Source organism: Periophthalmus magnuspinnatus, chromosome 21 (genome assembly GCF_009829125.3).
Source record: "Periophthalmus magnuspinnatus isolate fPerMag1 chromosome 21, fPerMag1.2.pri, whole genome shotgun sequence".
In the NCBI taxonomy this organism is placed as follows: Eukaryota; Metazoa; Chordata; class Actinopteri; order Gobiiformes; family Gobiidae; genus Periophthalmus; species Periophthalmus magnuspinnatus.
Window position 1 is genome coordinate 30,008,646 of NC_047146.1, and position 20,448 is coordinate 30,029,093.

The 20,448-nt window shown below is 39.2% G+C and overlaps 1 protein-coding gene across 3 annotated transcripts in view; it reads right to left on the reverse strand.

Moving 5' to 3' along the window:
- The window catches only part of sema5ba (sema domain, seven thrombospondin repeats (type 1 and type 1-like), transmembrane domain (TM) and short cytoplasmic domain, (semaphorin) 5Ba), a 344,594-nt gene that overhangs the window by 146,982 nt on the left and 177,164 nt on the right, over positions 1 to 20,448 (reverse strand). For all 3 annotated transcript variants that reach the window (XM_055230746.1, XM_055230747.1, XM_033987339.2), the window contains 2 exons: positions 13,066 to 13,165; positions 9,540 to 9,585 (listed from right to left, as the gene is read on the reverse strand). In XM_055230746.1, the coding sequence (XP_055086721.1) occupies positions 9,540 to 9,585; positions 13,066 to 13,165 (146 nt within the window). The remainder of the gene's footprint in view (positions 1 to 9,539; positions 9,586 to 13,065; positions 13,166 to 20,448) is intronic.

Consider the following 20,448-nt stretch of genomic DNA (forward strand, 5'->3'; position numbering starts at 1 on the left):
CCAACATTCACATTTCCCTGTTTGAAATAAACTGTCAAACTTTTACCCCGAGTCTGTATTTTTGATCCCTGAGATGTTACGACAGCTTCATTTGACTGGGTGACACTCCCTTAGTCCACTTCTTTATTTTTATTTATTATGTATTTATTTATTTATTTATTTGACAGGGACAGTACATTGAAAACATTGCCACCATATAGGTCACCGATGGCCATGTACATAAGGCTTGTAGCCACAGGGTAATTTGCAGCCCCCGTCCCTGGTTAGGCTTTTAAAGGCTTATACAGTTTATGGTACAGAGAAAGCCAGAGATAGCAGTGAGGACTAACTCGGTGTCTCTTAAATGTTGGTAATGTTTCAAAATCGACTCAAAAAAGTACTACTAGTATACATTGAGCAAACCTGGACAATCAGACCTTCAATCTTCTGGTTATAAGGCAATCACTAATGACCCCAAACAACCTCAGTGTTATCAGCACTCACATGTTTTCAGACAATGCATGTTTGCTTGTTCTGTGACCAGGTGTGGTGGCTCTGGATACACTGTAACTAATCATCCAGCTACTCCTGACCTAGATCCAAACCCAAGGTCTGGAGAAGGAAGAGGCCACACCAAAACATGTACAACAGGTAAATACTTCAGCTGAGGTAATCCTGAGGATGTGGAGATGGGTTCCTAAAGAGCAGCATCTTTGTCTCATATGGAGTTGTATGATGTCCTGAGTGTGTTTAGATTCAGCACGGCAGACTGCCCCAGCACTTTTCATTATACTGTTTTAAAACATCTCATTTTCTTTTTGTAACTACAACCGCAACTATTTATGCAAGGTCAGCTCTATGAGACGTCTTGGTTAAGAGCATTCTTTGTCAGCAGTGAGCACTTTCTACATTTCAATCTCTACATTTGTTTGCACACATTAGCAGTGTTTTATAACTACCCTCCATCTCTCCTTCCCCCTTTCTCTCCCTCTCTCACCCCCTCATAAACCACTGCCTCTCTGTCTCTCCATCATCTTCATCTCTCTCTCTGTCTCTCTCCTCGATCTTTATCTCTCTCTCCCTAATCTTCATCTCTCTCTCTCTCTCTGTCTCTCCTTCATCCTCATCTCTCTCTGTTTTTCTCCTTCATCTTAATATCTCTCTCTTTCTCTCTGTCTCTCCTTCATCATCTCTCTGTCTCTCTCCTTCATCTCCATATCTCACTCCCTCCTTCATCGTCATCTCTCACTCTCTCTCTCTTTCTGTCTCTCCTTCATCCTCATCTCTCTCTCTGTCTTTCTCCTTCATCTTCAAATCTCTCTTTCTCTCTCTGTCTCTCCTTCTTATTCTTCTTCTCTCTCTCTCTCTCTCTCTTTCATCTTCATATCTCTCTCTCCTTCATCTTTCTCTCCCTCTCTCTGTCTCTCCTTCAACTTCACCTATCTTTCTCTCTCTCCCTTTCCATCTTCTCGCTCCTACATTTTCATCTCTTTCTCTCTCTCTTTCTACCTCTCCTCCATCTCTGTCTTTCTCCTTCATCTTCCTCTCTCTCTCATAACTGGCTGCCTCTCTCTGTCTTTCTCCCTGACCTCTTTCTCTGTTTAATCCCTCCTCTCTCTCTCTTTTTCTTCTTCTCACTCAATCTCCTTCTCTCCTCTCTCTGTCTCTCCTCCACTTCATCCATTCATCAGTGTTTGGGTGCTGTTTACCAGAGTCCACAGACACATCCCTCTTTCCCCTCTGGACTCAAAAGCTCTGGGGAACGGGCCAAAAACTCCAGCTCCACACGAGGAGAAAATGTGTCTCAGTGGGTTTGAGCGGAGGGTTTGAGGGGAGGGTTTGAGGGGAGGGTTTGAGCGGAGGGCTTGAGCGGAGGGTTTGAGCGGAGGGTTTGAGCGGAGGGTTTGAGCGGAGGGTTTGAGCGCAGGGCTTGAGCGGAGGGCTTGAGCGGAGGGTTTGAGCGGAGGGCTTGAGCGGAGGGTTTGAGCGGAGGGCTTGAGCGGAGGGTTTGAGCGGAGGGTTTGAGCGGAGGGCTTGAGCGGAGGGTTTGAGCGGAGGGTTTGAGCGGAGGGCTTGAGCGGAGGGTTTGAGCGGAGGGCTTGAGCGGAGGGTTTGAGCGGAGGGTTTGAGGGGAGAGTTTGAGTGGTTGAAAGAGGGGCCCGCTGATAGTAACAAGTCTGAAACCATTCTGAGAAAAGGACCAAGGAAACAGGCTCGAAATGCATCAATAAACTTACTACTTGCTACATTAAGAGTGATTCATTTTTTCATTTATCTTTATTTATGCAGGGAGAGCCCAGTGAGAGAACCAGACATTTTTTTCATTTCATTTTGCCATGTTCAAATACAGTACAAACAAAACCAAACATAAGAAACATTAAACACAGGAGCAGGTGTGAGTATACATGTTTATCACCAGATTATTAAAGTGCATTTGTGGCACCGGTGTATCCAGTTTTGCATGCCCTTGAAATGTATTCCATTTTTGGGAAGCAAAATAACCAAAAGCTTTTTTTTTTACCCATTACAGTTCTGGTGCAGACAGTTTTTAGACTCGTATAATCCTGAGATGTTCTATTAGAAGTTCCTTTATCAAAGTCCAACAAACGTGTCTGTGTAATCCCTCAGTCGTCAAGGTCTGATCCATAGCAAAAGGTGAAATTTAAATCTGTCAACTGGACAAATTGTTGTAGGAATGAAGACATTTCGCAACTCGTCCAAGTCACTTCTTCAGTTCTGCTCAGATTGCTTGCCGACACTGACTTATATCTTTCTGAAGGGAGGAGCTAACGACACACCGAAAAAGCTGTTCCTGTTTGTTTTGGGTCTGAGGTTTGCCCAGTAGACAGATTTAAATTTCTTCTTTTGCTAAACATGTGAGATACTCAGCCAGTCTATGAAGTCATTCCTTATAAATACATTTTATACTTCTGACAGAGTGTACAGTTATGAAACGAAGAGCTGAGTGAAATAGTGTATCTAAAGGTTTCAAAGTAGAGACTGAAGTATACGTACGTGCAATGTAGCAAATTGTACGTGTATTATCTTGATAATCCAGTACAAACAGAAAGGTTGCTTGGACAATTTCTTTTCTGTAATTGAGGGATACAAGATTTGCTTCTACAATAAAATTATCGTTTTGATTTTAAACTGTTCTATAATTCTGAAATATGTTTTTTTTTAAAGCAGGCGTTTTCATCAAGCCAAAACCCAAGATATTTACAGGTATAAAAGCATCACAGTCATTTACATACCTAACAGACCGAGACAGATATTCAAAACATTCAGGCCTTGAGCAGGAGAATAGAAGGTCCACAGAAAGGTGATCTCTAAATTAAAATGCAACACCATCTCCTTTAGATTACCTCTCATAAAAATGTAATAATTTTCCATGTTGATTTCCTTATTACTTATTTGATTTGATAGATGCAAAGACACATAGTATAGAAACATCTGCTAAGAACTACTGACACATAACCTTAAAGTGTAAGTCTAGGCTGGAGATATCGGTGTATTACTTTCTGTAGGTGGCACATCAACTGCAAGATTCCATAGAAACAGAAAGTTAAGACCATACCTCGGAACATTCTCCATGGAGGTACATACATTTGCCATACTTGGGGAACATTATAGCCAAATGAATGACATTTCCAAACAGAAGGAAGCCCTCCTCCAGGCCAGATAAGAGCCAGGTTTGTGGAGATGCAAACCCAAGTACAGTAAGGACATATTTCTATTTTTAAACATTACATACCGTGGTTTTAAGGTTTAAGGATCATTTAGAAAAACATGTTAGCGCCTTGGCCGTAACTATTGGGTTTCTTAGCCATAAACGCCTTGCTTATTTTCACTACATTCAACCAATACAACCTAATCACTTTGTCCTTTAACTTCTCCATGACGACCAAGTTGAATATCCTTTCTCTCTCCTTGTCATTCACCTCACTGGATCACTGCACTATTCTATACCTGCCGCAGCAAACTCTAGGGACAGTCACCAAAATACCTCCCCATATAAAGCAGAGGTCAAAGTCACTGTGGTCCTATACAAATGCATGGACCACTGACGAAAACCTCCAGATGGTATCACAAAGCTGCCTTTATTCAGACCGGGGACCATTAGGACCAAAAGTAACCAATCTTGAAGCAGTGCTAGTGTCAGCTTTCTCTTTCTGTGTGTGGCCCTTAGTAGATCTGTGGATGGATGGGCTGTGTATGGGGCTACGGCTGTTAAAAGTATCAAAAATCAGATACTAAAACTAATATTGAAACTCTCAAGATCCTCATTTCAGCCGGTAACGATGCTAAAAAGGTCACATTCACAGGAGAGAAATGAACCTTTCCTGAATAGCTTTAGAATGATCTTGAGCTGTAAGACGCATAGACTACCCATGGACTACTATGGAACCTACTGGACAACTAAGGGATTACACAGATATAAGGCTATGTACTAATACAAAAGAAAGTACAGTTGTCCCTCACTATATCGTGGTTCACCTTTTGCTCTCGCTGTTTCGCAGATTTTTTGAGTGCAATTTCGCATGTTTTTTACACCATATGAACGTGCACTGTGTTCTGCGTCCTGATTGACTAAGGGACTGTAGACCATTGTCCATCAGTCTCAGTTATTTTTTGAACGTAACCGCCGCGATAAACGAGGGAACACTGTATTACCATTTAAGTTGAAAATCTATCGGAATCGGTATTGAGTATCGAGCCATTTGCTTAGTATCAAAATCAAGTTTGAGATCATAGCATCGTGTCAACACATACAGGGTCCCGTGGGAGGGAATTAGACCAGTCCAGTTCAGTTCACACAAAAAGTTTGGCTCAAGAATGGTAAAGAAATGGTAATTTGATGTTTAATTTGCTGAATAGGGAAAGCCAAGACCACACACATTTACAATAGGTCTGGAACTGTTTCCCGTCTGCCTGATTTTAGATGGGAGTGATTGACAGGTGGATTAGCCAATCAGGGAAATGCACGGTCCAGTCGTGTCAAGACAAACATGCTGGTTTGTGAGTAAAAAAAATAAAATAAAATAAAAACATATCATTGAGAAACAGCACGGATTATTGTAGAATAGTGATACTTTTGTTTTGAAGTATACAAGGATATTTTGGACATGCTACACTGCACAACCATGGTCTAGATCCATAGTCTCAGGCTCTCCTTCATTCAGACAGAAAGTAGGACGCACTGGACACCTGACAAAGGTTTGTTATGAAGCTGTCGAAGTCAGATATAAATGGTCTACTCTGCTCTATGACCTGGTTCTCATAGGATTTAACAGAAAGTAGTGAATGGAGAGACACAGTGCTGGCCCAGCCTATAAGCGGACTAAGCAGCTGATTAGGGCCCCGAGGTCACCAGAGGGCCCCCGAGAGCCCATACATTTATATTGAAAATCATATAATATATCAACTTTTATTGGACACAGGGCTTGTGTATTTGCAGCAGACTAAATATCCCTCTAAAACAATCATATTTGTTTTATATCTATAGTAGCAAAATATCTACTGCTGCTACATATGTTTTTGAGTCGGGCAAAGGTGAGGGCAGCTATGTGTTTACACCGGTGCAAGGACACTTTAGAATGTAAATTTAAGCCCACTGTCACCAACTGGAATGCATTAAAATCCACCAGAAATGAAGAAAAAATGTCTAGAATTAAAAAAACCCTGATCCTCCTTATATGTTTGTGTTCTGTTCTTGTGACTGTGGTAGTTGTGACATTCTGGATGTTTTCAGTCTGATGTTGGTCAGATAAACACAAATACAATTGGTGAAGGTGATGAGAGCAGAGTCATAGCATTGTCAAATGTGAATTACCAATAGCTGAGCCAGGAGGCATCCACTGTCAGGGCCCCAGAGAGAAATTCAGCTTAGGGCCCCCTGAAAGCTAGAGCCAGCCCTGCAGAGACATGCAAGCCCCATAGGTAGCTTAGGTATGGCGATTTTCAGACTTAACATTTGTTGTATCCTACCTCACTCCTATTGAGTATTTCTAAATGTATAATCTTAAAATGTATATTCATAGTTTTAAAGATAATATTTCACAGCTCAGAATAGTTCATGCTGCTATTGTGTCTTTGGGAAAGACTCTTCATGCGTCTATAGATGTATATGTGTGTGTATGTGGGAGGGGGGGGGGGGGGGTGGGTGGGTGTGTGTGTGTGAGTGATTGGTTCCCATTGGAGGGGCTGTTAGTGCACACTGGCAGCCACCTTTACATCAGGCTACCCCAGGGCAGCTGTGGCCTTTGAAGTACCTTACCACCACAAGTACACACGGTGAATAAATAATGCATAAACTCAAAAACAAAGTAAGTCTTGTAAGTCCAACAAATATTTCTGTAAGCGATTTTTGCTGTCATGGGAGCAGACTACACAATATCACAACGCAGCCTGACCTCCGTCTCTTTGTTACACTTAAAGCGTCCAAAAGTTCAAGAATGAGCTTCTCACAGAGGAGTGGATTAGATTGGCTTCACGGGTTTAAAACTCACACAAAGTTTGTAGACAGACTTCAGGAGAGTGGAAAGTACATCTGCTGGGTTTGTACAGTGACAGTGATGCTGTGAAACTGATCATATGAGTCAGGGCCTGTCACTGCAGTCTGACGCAACTCCGCAGCAACTGAGAGCCCCGAGCCAACAAGGCTATCACGGCTAACAGAAACTGGTAGTCTCTTGTCAACGTTAGTGTACCGCTGTTGTCAAACTTTACAATTACAAAGGATACGAAACATTTGACCATACATAAACAAGAGGAATTGGAATCACATGCATATGCTACACATGGAGAGTAAAAAAATGGGATTAAACTTGGACAAAATCCAGAATTAAACTTGTACTAGACCAGGACTAAACCAGAACTGGAATAAGACCAAACCAAGTCTAGATCAGGACTAAACTGGACTCTGTAATGGTTTTCCTCACAACATACAAGTAAAATGGGAGAAGTTTCTTGCCCAAGGACAGGGCCAGTTCTAGCTTTCAGGGGGCCCTAAGCTGAATTGGTCTCCGGGGCCCCTGACAGCGGATGCCTCCTGGCTCAGCTATTGGTGATTCACATTTGACACATTCTGACTCTGCTCTCATCACCTTGACCAATTGTTTTTGTATTTATCTGACCAACATCAGACTGAAAACATCCAGAATGTCACAACTACCACAGTCACAAGAACAGAACACAAACATATAAGGGGGATCCGGATTTTTTAAATTCTAGAGATTTTTTCTTCATTTCTGGTGGATTTTAATCTGTTCCAGTTGGTGCAAGTGGGTTTAAATTTACATTATAAAGGGTCCTTGAAATGTAAATGTAGCAGCAGTAGATATTTTGCTACTATAGATATAAAACAAATGTGATTGTTTTAGAGGGATATTTAGGCTGCTGTAAACACCCCAGCCCTGTGCCCAATAAAACTTGATAAATTATATTATTTTCAATATGGGCTTCAGTATGGGCTCTTGGGGGCCCTCTAAACAGCTGCTAAGTCTGCTTATAGGCTGGGCCGGCCCTGCCCGAGGACACTCCCAGAGTATTATATGAGTGTGGGAATCAAACCTTTCCCAACAATCTTGCTCGGAGTAAGAATTCATGTTTTTCAATTTATTTTTAATAATAAACCACAAAAACTCCTATTTATAAATAACAACAAGACTGACACATTTAGGCTAATGCTGATACTTTGAAACATTCCAGACAAAGTAATGGAGACAAGTGAAAAGTTGCATAGTGTAGCTTTAAGTGCCTGCAGCTAACACCCGATGCATCATTTTGTGTTTTCTCACATGAAAACTAGTTTAAAATGACATTAAGGGGAAAAAACAGCTAAATGAATATATGAAAATAAATAGAAAAGTTCACAAAAAGTTGCAAATAACCTCCGCTCTTCCATTTCAAGCTTACATCACCTCCTCTGTAATAAACACTCCACAAATAGAACATGGCATAAGATTGAATTAGGAGAGTTAATGAAATAAAAGCACACGGTGACATGGAGAGGGCCTCCTGCTGCGTCGGAGCTCGTTATAAGCAGTCAGAGGTCTGTTAGCTGTTAGCATATGCTGCAGATGCTCTCAAGTGCTAACAATATATCTTGACACTTGAGCTTGTTAAAACCAGTGTTAGAAGTACTTATTGTTGTTACTTAAGTGAAAGATCAGATATGGAGGTAAAAAGTCACTCTAGTAAACCATGAAAAAATCTACTTATGTAAAAGTATTTAAGTACCCATTTAAAATTGTACTTCCATTGTACTTAGTATTCCATGAGTGTTGTGCTAAATGTGATTATATTGATAAAAAAAAAAAAAGATACATATTTTGGTCAACAGCAACAATAAAGTTGAGTAGAAAATGCAGATATCTTCTCTCAAATGTAGTGAAGTAAAAGTAAAAATTATCCACTGTAACATGAACTTAAGTAAAGTAAAACCTAAAAATCTTTCTTATGTACAATACTTTACCACTTTTACTTCGTTACATTCCTCCATGGGCTATAACATTAGGGGAAAACACATATAAAAAACAAATAAGGAATATAACAACTCACATATAAGTTATATATAACACTGAAAATGTAAGTATGATTTTAAAGGTGCACTATGTAACTTTTCTGAAGGAGGTTATGTCACCTGCTTGTCGCTATAGAGATGTTATTTCTTTGCTTAGAATGTTTAAAGAATTGCATTAAACTTGTCTCCATGGCAACAACACGATATGACTAAAAATATGACACCGCCAGGCCAAGTTACAGTTCAGATCTTATCATTTCTGCAGTTCAGGCTTTCAAGTTTATAATTTCGGCAGTCAGATTTGTGTAACATACAGGAGGACCTTTAAATAAATGCAGTATCTTGAGGCATTAAAGGTTTTGAGGGATTTTTAGTAAATGTATGTAAAATGTGCTTTCACCTAATAAATGTTTACACAGAAAAAAAGATTACTGCAATTACTTCAGTCAACAAGCAGATGAGATGTGGGATATGATATACATGTGTCAAACTCAAGACCCATGGGCCAAATGCAGTCCGCCACGTCATTTTATGTGGCCCGCGACAAAGTAAATTAAAAGGTATGACTGTCTTAAAATGTCAGTTTATCATTAGATACACAGTTACAGCCATTTTTCATATCTATGCAAATCCATATGCAATATTCTGTAACTTGAAGTAATAAATATAGAAACGGTTAATTAACAATATTAAAACGTAGTGACATTTATCTTACAGTTACATCTGGCCCTTTGAAAGCAACCATTTTGTTGATGTGGCCCTCGGTGAAAATGAGTTTGACACCCCTGATATAAAAGACACGACTTAAATACTTTAAATTAATTCTAACCAACATACAAGATAACATACAGCAACCAAACCCAACCCTGTTCAATCATTACCTGGCCTTTCTATGCAACAAACAAAACAAGCGTATTCTTTCTCAATTCATCAACATATAACATGGGAAATAGTAACACATTATTATAAGGATGACAAACAAATCGACCAAATCCCACAATGCACTTGAACAGCAGAGATAAACACATAGGCCTACCTGTATGAGGGACATGTTGCTGAGGTCCAGTCTGAACAGGTAGTTTCTGAAATTAGAGAAACAATTTGTCAATTATTATACACATCAAAATGAATGTAGGGCTAAAAGGAGCGGGTAAGAATGTATATGCCTAGGTCACTATAATCACTATATCCACTTTTCTGTCATGATGCCTGCATTTCCTGTCCTCCTGTGTTCTCTCCCCCTCCCCTACCTGCCTGCTTGGAGCTGGACGGAGTTCCTGACTCCCCCCCGCGCGCACCTGGAGCGCATCAGCACAATTACCTCCACCTGCTGCCGAGTATATGAGGGCTCGGCAGAAGACACTCGGGGCCATACCGTCCGCGTGTCAACATTTCTGCTCTCGCTCGTTCCTTCTCCTGACTCTGTGCTGCAGCTCCGGTACAGTCACCCTTCTGCCTTGCCTCCTGTCCCGTCTTGGTCTCCGGCTTGCTTCCCGTATCCGGCCCTGGCTCCTGCTCTCTGGATTACTCCTGCTGTGTCTTCCCTGGTCCTGTCCCTGGTCCCGTAGTGCTCCGGCCCTGGCTGTCTCCGTGCCCTGGTCTCGTCCTGATCCTGTCCCTATTCCGGTCCTGGTTTTCCCATTCCTGCTCTGCACTACGCCCATCTGGTCTGCCTCCCGCTCCCTGCTCCCCGTGTGTGTTAAACAAACTATTGAAAACTGTCTTAGCACAAACTGTAAATAAAACACTGTCAACTTGCCCCGAGTCTGCACTCCTTGGTCCGCACCCACACTAGCCTTACGACATTTTCGTTCAATATATGAAAGATAGAATGTTTTTTTGAGTCAATATTGGGACATTTTTGGTTGTTTTTTGCTTTTTGATCAGATTTAAGCCATAAAAGTTTAAATGAATAACTTTTATGACTCATTACAGATGCATGGCTGCTCATGAGATCACACTAATCTTAAATAATACAAATAAATAAATCATAATAAATACATATATATGCAATTAAAGCATTATTATTATTATTATTATTATTATTATTATTATTATTATTATTATTATTATTATTATTATTATTATTATTATTATTATTTATTACGTTATTTCTTCTTGGACAATAAAAAATATTTAAATGTATTTGAAATGATCCAGGCTAAAAATGGTTAATAAATAAATGAATGAATACAGTATATGTCTGTGTGGTTCTGCTCCCGTCTGCCATTTATAACTAGAAGCATTCGGGCCACTATAGAAATTCACAAGGGTCAAATTTCCAATATAATTTTCCTTAGTGTTGTGTAGGGACATGTGATTTCCTATTGGGTTAAAAACCATGCCAAATCTGACCTCATGTGAACATTTTTGAGACAGTATTTTGTTTCATGACACTCTTATTCTAGATCCAAATCTTCAAAACCCTTCCTCCTCCAAGTCCCCAAAAGAGCACTTAAAAACAGCAATATCCCAAACTCTGGTGAGAGAAGAAGGGTATCAAGTTTTCCCTAATGTCGTACATGTGCAGTGTGCAACAGTCTGGATTTTGTTTCTCCTACCTGGCACCCACAATGAGCTCTAGTTTCAATTACAACCCATATAGTCCCCAGCAGAACATCCTTAACTGAAACCATTTGTGACAGAAAAAAGGTGTTAGGTTTTAGTCAAGAAGATGGATTTTGGTTCTCTGACCTGGCACACATAATAAAGTCTATATCATTTAAAGAAAAAAAAAAGTAATACATTTGGGAGCAAAACGTATTACATCAATTATCTGTTATATGCATAGACTGTACATATGAATGGAATATAGAATAGAAAGTGATCACGGCTCTTTGGTTGCTATGGCACTCACAGTCGTAATTCCAAATACAGTGGTCCCTCACTATATTTTGCATGCTTTTTTTTACAGTGTATGAACGTGCATTGTGTTCTGCGTCCTGATTGGCTAAGGGACTGTAGACCATTGATTATCAGTCTCCTCCGTGCGCGGTCTCCTCAGAATGCGTTGAGCTAAATTTACATAAATGTTGGATCGCAGTGTGACTCTGAAGTGCTGTACGTTTGCAATTTGTTTTCTCCCCGACAAAACCCACAATGTCGATGAAACGTTCAGCACCGACAAAGGCACCAAGGTCTGAACTTTGAGTGTTTAAACAAGAGAGAAAGGTGAGAAAATGTTAACGCCTGTGTGAGAAAAGTGTATAAAGTGTGTGGTGAGGGGTTTTACAGCCTTAAAACATATAGAATAACTGAAAAAAATAAAGTTGACTACTTCGCGGATTTCGCCTATTGCGGGTTATTTTTAGAACGTAACCCTCACAATAAACCAGGGACCACTGTATGGAACTTGGCTCAAAATTTGCCCTATAACTGCTGACTGGAGCCGCACACTATGGCTGACGTCACACTCACGTCTTTATACAGTCTATATGAGGTATGCAAGGCTGGATTTTGTTCCTACCTGGCACCCATAATTAGCTGTTATATAACCTAGATCCTTTATTTCAATTTTTTGTTCCAAACGTATAGTATTGTAAATGCCTTGGAGAGCACATAAAATGCTTCAATTGTTGCCAGATAAGGCTTCAATGTGGATTTAACTTCTCATACTTGGCATCCACAATGAGCTCTGTTTAGTTTTATAACAGTCCTAATCCACAGTCCGTAGTAGAGCATGTCCTTAACGGAAACCATTTGTGGCAGAATAAAGGTATCACGGTTTGGGCAGGAAGATGGATTTTGGTTCTTTTACTGGAAAATAATATGTAATGCCTTTGGGAGCTAAATTAATGCATTGCAATGTATGTATCAGTTATCTGCTATATGACACATGTAGCACACTGGATTTTGCTTCTCTTACCTGGCAACCATAACTACAACTTCCTTTAATTAAAACTTCCTTTAATTTCAAATTTCGTTCCAAACTTCAAATATCATTGTCCAGTCCAGAAATACCCTATTACAGAGCACTCAAAACTACAAACTAACAGTTATTTTAATAGTTGAGTCTATGCTCTGCTGTGTACAAAGCATGTGTGACGTAGGCTAGATTTGTTTCTCTCATCTGGCATCCACAATAAAACCCATATTATTTAAAAACAAAATATCATGTAATGCATTTTGGACTGAAATGTATTAAATCAATGTTCAGGTAAATTAGGTTTGCAGCAGGCAGGATTTTGTTTCTCTTACTTGGCATCCACAATCAGCTGTAACATAATGTACTTCTTTTAAATTCAAGTTTTGTCTCAAAGTTATATCCTTCCTAGTCCAAAATTGCCTATTTTAGACCGCATATAAAACACCTAAATTGTTGCCAGATAAGATCATTTTTCAGTGTTGGCTTAACTTCTCTGTTCCCTGCCGCCCATCCCACAATGAGGTCTATGTTATGCATTTGTGATATCACGTTATCATACCATGAGATGCCTACGAGAATTTTAAGCACCTCCTCTAGGCTCCAATGGACGATACCTAAGAACTGCTCCACACCCGCTTCCCCATGACACGCTACACGCTACGTATAATATATATCAGGCTGGATTTCTTCCTCTTACCTGGCGCCCACGATCAGTTCATTGCGCGTGAGGTCGAGGGTTAGCTGGGAGTAGTCTCTCACGTTGGGGCGGGAGAAAGAGGAAATCCAAGGACTCAGTGCTGAAAGACAGAGACAGAAAAGCCATTCATAAAGTGCTTAGGTTAGATTACAGACAGCAGTGAAGAATGAGCCTCTCAAAGTGACTGTGTTTGGGAAATATGAATGAGAGCATTTACATACGTCCTTAGAATAGGGATTTTTCAAAGTGATTCTATCAAAATACACGACTGGTCAAAAGTTTGGACACAGCATCTCATTCAGTGAGTTTTTGGCTTTATTTTTACTACTTTTTACAGTTTGTGTACATACCGAAATCATCAAATATATGAAGTAAGATATATGGAATCATGTAGCAAAAAAAAGTAAATAACTCTCCAATTTTTTTTTAAATCCTTTGCTTTGGCGAAAAATATTTAGTAGAGTTATTTAACTTTTCTTTACAATATAATTCCATATATCTTGTTTCATGTATTTAATGTCTTCTGTATGTATGCAAAATGTAAAAAATATATATAAAAAAAAAAAAAAATTGAAAGAGAAGGTGTGTGTGATGTGTCTGATAATTCTTGACAGAAAAATAATGTTTCTGTGCTGTGCCAGCCACACACTGCCAGCTAACTCCTTGTAATCTTGGCCCACGTCATCAGAGGTATAATACTCCCTACAATGTTCGCATAGCCACACTGGACTGCGCTATCACAATATCTTGAGGGCTCATGTCTCCGGGTGCTGGGTCCTGATGACAAATAAACTTCTCCTGCGTTAGAACTTGGGGTTTTCAGTATTTAAAAAAAGTCCTCAAAATGGAGTCTATAAACAAAAGTGTAAATCATGAATACTCCCTCCTCACATAAGAATAAGGGAATAATGGCGAACCCTTAAATGTATTCAGTAAAGCGTTGATAAAGACTAGAGGGTGGGTTTTAGACAACAAAGTGAAGAATGAGCCTCTCAAAATGACAGTGTCTATGAGAAATATGAATGAGAGCATTTACATATGTCCTTGGCTCTGTTGGGTCTCAGATGACGTCAACATATTCTATAGACCTGAAGAAAACTCAGTGAAGATGGGGCTTAACTGGGACTAAACCAGGACTAAACTGGGACTAACCTGGGACTAAACAAGGACTAAACCAGAACTAAACACGGACTAAACTGGGACTAAACCAGGATTAAACCAGGACTAAACTGGGACTAAACCAGGACTAAACAAGGACTAAACCAGGACTAAACCAGGACCAAACCAGGACTAAACCAGGACTAAACTGGGACTAAACAAGGACTAAACCAGAACTAAACACGGACTAAACTGGGACTAAACCAGGACTAAACCAACACTAAACTGGGACTAACCTGGGACTAAACCAGGATTAAACCAGGACTAAACTTGGACTAAACCAGGACTAAACCAGGACCAAACCAGGACTAAACAAGGACTAAACTGGGACTAACCTGGGACTAAACAAGGACTAAACCAGAACTAAACTTGGACTAAACCAGGACTAAACCAGGACTAAACCAGGACCAAACCAGGACTAAACAAGGACTAAACTGGGACTAACCTGGGACTAAACAAGGACTAAACCAGAACTAAACACGGACTAAACTGGGACTAAACCAGGACTAAACCAGGCCTAAACTGGGACTAACCTGGGACTAAACCAGGATTAAACCAGGACTAAACATGGACTAAACCAGGACTAAACCAGGACTAAACCAGGACCAAACAAGGACTAAACTGGGACTAACCTGGGACTAAACAAGGACTAAACCAGAACTAAACACGGACTAAACTGGGACTAAACCAGGACTAAACCAGGAATAAACTGGGACTAACCTGGGACTAAACCAGGATTAAACCAGGACTAAACTGGGACTAAACCAGGACTAAACAAGGACTAAACCAAGACCAAACCAAGACTAAAAAAGGACTAAACTGGGACTAACATGGGTCTAAACAAGGACTAAACCAGAAATAAACACGGACTAAACTGGGACTAAACCAGGACTAAACCAGGACTAAACCAGGACTAAACCGGGACAAAACCGGTATTACACTGGGACTAAACATGAACTAAACAAGGAATAAATCAGGACTAAACTGGAACTAAACCGGGACTAAACAAGAACTAAACTAAGAGAAAACCAGGACTAAAGAAGAACTAAACTGGGACTAAATCAGGACTAAACCAGGACTAAACAAAGATTAAACCAGGACCAATCAGGACTAAACAAGGACAAAACCAGGACTAAACAAGGGCTAAACAGGGACTAAATTGGGACTAAACCAGGACTAAACAAGGGCTAAACCAGGACTAAACAAGAACTAAACCAGGACTAAACCAGCACTAAACCAAGACTGAACCAGGACTAAACAAGGTCTAAACAGGGACTAAACTGGGATTAAACTAGGATTAACAAGGACAAAAAACATGACTAAAACAACCAGAACTAAATTGGGCTAAAACCAGGACCAAACTAGGACAAGTATGACTGCAGTGCAGCAGTAGCTCAGTTAGTAGAGCGTTTGTCCTGTGATCTAGAGGTTGGTAGTTCACTTCATCCACTGACTCACAGGTTGCTGGTGTGATTCCAGCTCCCTCTGATCAATCCTGTCGTGTAACTGTTGCTTTTAGTGGCCAAAACTTTGTCTTTGTAAATTTCTCATTGTTTTGAATTCACTTCCAAAAGGCACACAGCTTGTTTTTGTTGTGACAATAATAGTGAAGAGGAACAGGACACAGCAGCCATCTTTGTTTTGATGGAAAAACAGAATCAAATCCTCAGATGATTTATTGAGGCAGGTTTCATTTTCCATTGAGAAAATAAGTCCCTTTGAGCTCCACAGCAAATAACAAGGACTTTTCTGCTTTGTCTGGCCCATGTTTTTCAAGACAGCGACAACTCTTTATTATTATGTCTATTTCACATTGGCCTTTTTATAATGTAATATATCTATACTACTATACTATAGTATATCTGTACTGCAATATCAATATTATTATGATATTTGAATATACTTTTTGACTCAATTATTTCAGCTATAATCAAACTAAATTATTATGTTCTTGAATTTACAAATTTACTAAAACTTAACTAAGCCCAAACCAGGTTAAATGTGGACTTAATAAGGAAACTCAGTAATAAAATCAGCTTTATTTAACATAAGAAACATTTTTGTCAGACAGCGGAGGGTCTAGGCCTGTCACGATAAATACTATATCAAGTTATTGCTCAATATGTGTTAGACGGAGCAATCATTTTTGGAGTCAATATTTATCATGGATAATTTGTCTTTGTACAAACATTTTGTTATTTTTCTGTACTATAAGGTTTGAGCTAAGGTTTGAGTTTGGATAAATAACTTCTATGACTCATTATAGATACAAACTAACTATGTACCAAAGTGTTTCATTTTGATATTTACCGTATTTTCTGGGGTATAAGTCGTACCAGCCAAAAAATGCATAATAATGAAGAAAAAACATATATTTCAGATATAAATTGTATCTGAGTATAAGTCGCACCCCAGGCCAAACTATGAAAAAAGTCAGACTTATAGTTCGTAAAATATGGTGTGTATTGCCCTTGTTGCTGTCTTTACCACATGGTACATTTTGCATAGTTTTGAGAGATAATTCCACTTCAGAGTTATTGTGTCAGTACATACATTTGTTTTAATATTATCTTTTTTTCATTTATTTAAAATGTGTTACTGTGACAGGCCTAGGTGGGTCCAGACCAAACTGACTGAGATGCATCTGTGTTTGAAGGGAGTGTGAGCATGAGTGTACTGTTCCATTAAATGTCATAATTTATCCCACCACAAATGGGAGTGCAAACCTTTATAAATGAGATTCAATTCCCCTTTTTGTACCTCTGGAGAACCTTGATTTTATCCGATATTTTGATATGTGTTGCGATTTTCGATTACTGCGTCAGTAATATCGATACTTTCTGCAAGATCGTGCAGTAAGAACAGCAAGGATGAAATGTCTTTACAGCAAAAAAAGAGTTCAACCCACAACCTTCCTGAGAGAGAGGAGAAAGGATAACCACTCTGCCACAGTAACACAGGGAGAACATGCACATTCCACTCAGAGAGATCGGGAGTCTAACCAACAACCTCAACAAAACTGTAAATTGTATTTTTTGAGTAATTTACATCACATATGAAAGTTTGTCCACGTTTTAAATTGATAAAGAGGCGTATATTAAACCAATTTAAAATTTGGGATATTACAAACCTGTTTTTTTAACCAGAAGAAGTAAGAAAAATGATGAAAATGACACCTTATTGTAACATTTAGCCCCACTGCTGATAACATTATTCACTGAGGAAGCTATCATAAAACATTGAAGTGTTCATTTCCTTTAAATAAGCTCCAGGCAAAAGCAGGACTGAACCAAGACTTTGAAATACAGGTCTTAGTGAAGATTTTCCAAAAGTAAGGAAGGATGATGTTGGCACAAACATCTGACCATTTTTATTAGCCTGATAGCAACAGTCACATCCTGTCTTAGCAAATCTATCAAAGGTGCTAAAATGTGCCTATAAAAGTCTCGGTTTAGATTTAAGTACATATAAAAAGGAAACACAAAAATGCAGAAATATCACCTCATTCATATGTTTGAAATTCCTGTTTTTAAGTGTCATTCTGAAGACATTCAAAAGATAAAACATTTCAGTGATCTGACATTTGTGTTTAGCTCAGAGTTGTCTGTATAAAGAAGTGGACAAGGTGTGATGTTAGCCACAGCTTTCAGCTCCAGTCAAATGAAGCTCATCGGGACTAGCAGTTATAGGGGCCAATTTGGAGCCCAGTTCCACATTTAGAATTCCGGGCAGCATAGATTGTAAATACAGTTGTCTTACACTATATCACAGTTCACCTTTCATAGCCTCGCTGTTTCTCAGATTTCATTTTACTGAAATTGTGCACGCTTTTTTTTTCAGTGTATGAGCGAGCATTGTGTTCTGCGTCCTGATTGGCTAAGAGACTGTAGACCATTATTAATCAATCTCCGCCATGCCGTGTCTCCTGTACAGTCCAAAATGCGTTCAGCTTGACAAATTTACATAAATGTTGGATCGCAGTGTGACTCTGAAGTGCTGTATGTTTGTAAGTTTTCTCCCTGACAAAACCCACAATGTTGGTGAAACGTTCTGCACCAACAAATTTCAGAAACGCTTTGGACTTAAGTGTTTCTCTGCATGGAGAGGCGTCTCTGCGGATACCGCTGGAGCAGAGGCACGTGAACAACACATTTAAAGTGATCATCAAGGAAGAGGGATATAATATACAAAGGTTTGAACTTCGAGAGAGTTTAAACAAAAGAGAAATGTGAGAAAATGTTAATGCCTGTGTGAGAAAAGTGTATAAAGTGTGTGGTGAGGGGTTTTACAGCTGCAAAACATATATAATAATTGTAAAAAATAAAGCTGACTACTTCGCAATATTTTTAGAACCTAACCCCAGCGATAAACGATGTATACAGTCTATGCTCTTCATGTGTTGGTGTTGTTTGTGATACTTGTTTGGACAAGTCAATGCCAAGTTCGTATTCGTCAGTTACTGGTCTGTTTTGGAGAGTGGCTCTAGTGAGTTGAGTAGAAAGTACTTGCTCTCAGATGTAGTGAAGGAAAAGTAAAAAATATCCACTGTAAAATGTGTAAAGTAAGTAAGTAAAGTACAGATACCTAAAAATTCTACTTGAGTACAATACTTTACGACTTGTACTTCATTACTTTCCACCAATGTTGGGAACCACATAAAATAGTGTGAAAAGTAGCATTATTTTTGGATCGATATGGCACAAAGGAAAAAAAAAAAAAAATGGAAAAAGTCTTAACAAAGCATTGCCGTACAATCTAGAAAGACAGATTTCGATTTCACAAAGTCGATACAGAATGTGAAGAATGTAGAAGGATGGATGGTCGCGGACACAGGAACAAAAGAGTTTATTTTGTGAAGCCAGAATCAGCCCAAAGCAAAAGTAAAAAGTGTTCAAAACGGAGCCAAAAACTCTGCTCTCAAATCTGCCTCTTTCCAACAAATATTGATTCAGGAAACAGGCGAGAACTCAAACACAGTCAGGAGCGGCTCACGGAGGGTCTGAGACGTTTCAATACAAAGATAATAGAGTTTGTAAGTGCTCATGTGGATAGGTCTATTGATTTTGTCAAATTATTTTCTGAACTGAAGCTTGCAGTAAATGGTGTACTATGTCACTTTCCCGCCATTTGCTTGTCTCCACAGAAATGTTGGTAAAGCATTAAAATGTATTTATCTATATATATATATATTATTTTTTTTTTTTTTTTCTATTTGGGGTGTTTGTATTGCTAAAAATATATATCATGTTACCTGCTTGTCTTATTGTAGATAAATGTAACTTTCCAGGAAACGCAATGACATTTCTATGGAGACAAGCAGATGGCAGGGCCTCCACCAAATAAAACACATAGTGCACCTTTGACTTTAAAGGTCCTCTATTACGTAAAATTGACTCATGTGAGCTTTAAGCCATATTATAATGTTGCATCAATGTAGAAAATGCATAAGAAAAGACTAATAAACATTTTACAATTAAAGGGCCCATATAACACTAGTGTCTGGTCTATGTTATAATGATGTTTCCTCCTCAAAAACATACCTGGAGTTGTGTTTTGTTTCATTCACACATGTTTGAGTAATCCTGCATATTAGTCAATGTACATCTCCAAAGCTCAAAATGCTCTGTTCCACCTTGTGATGTCATCTAGTGGCAGTTTTCAAGTTAAGCTACCTTTTACCTTTTGTTCGTTAGAGATCCAGGACTGAAATTATCCAAATAATTCAAAAGGAGATGTATGGAGTTCGAAAAACATTGGAGCACGTCCTGTATCACCACATGATATCACAAGGTGTTCTCTGTTTGATAGAATTCAGCCTAAATATGCAGGGTTTGTGTGTTAAAGACGTGTGAATGAAACAAAGCACAAGTCCGGGTCTGTTTGTGACGAGGAAACATTATTATAACATAGACCTTTAAGTGTAAAATATTTTTTAGTCCTGTCTTTTGCATTTTCTACACTGATGTCTTTTTCACTGCTTGGCTACACTTTGTTGATGGTAACCTATATTGGTAACCTCATATTTGCTCTGTGGCAAGCTGACAAAAGACAGAACTGACAATTTGTATCAGTGGTCTCCCTGACCACCACTGTTTACATGGTTTTAACACATTTGGGCAGGAATGGGAGGTGAAATGCCTTGACAAGGACACATCAACAGCACTGCACAGTCACTTTTAAACCTTTAACATACCAGGTAGGTTCTATGGCAGGGGTTGGGAACCT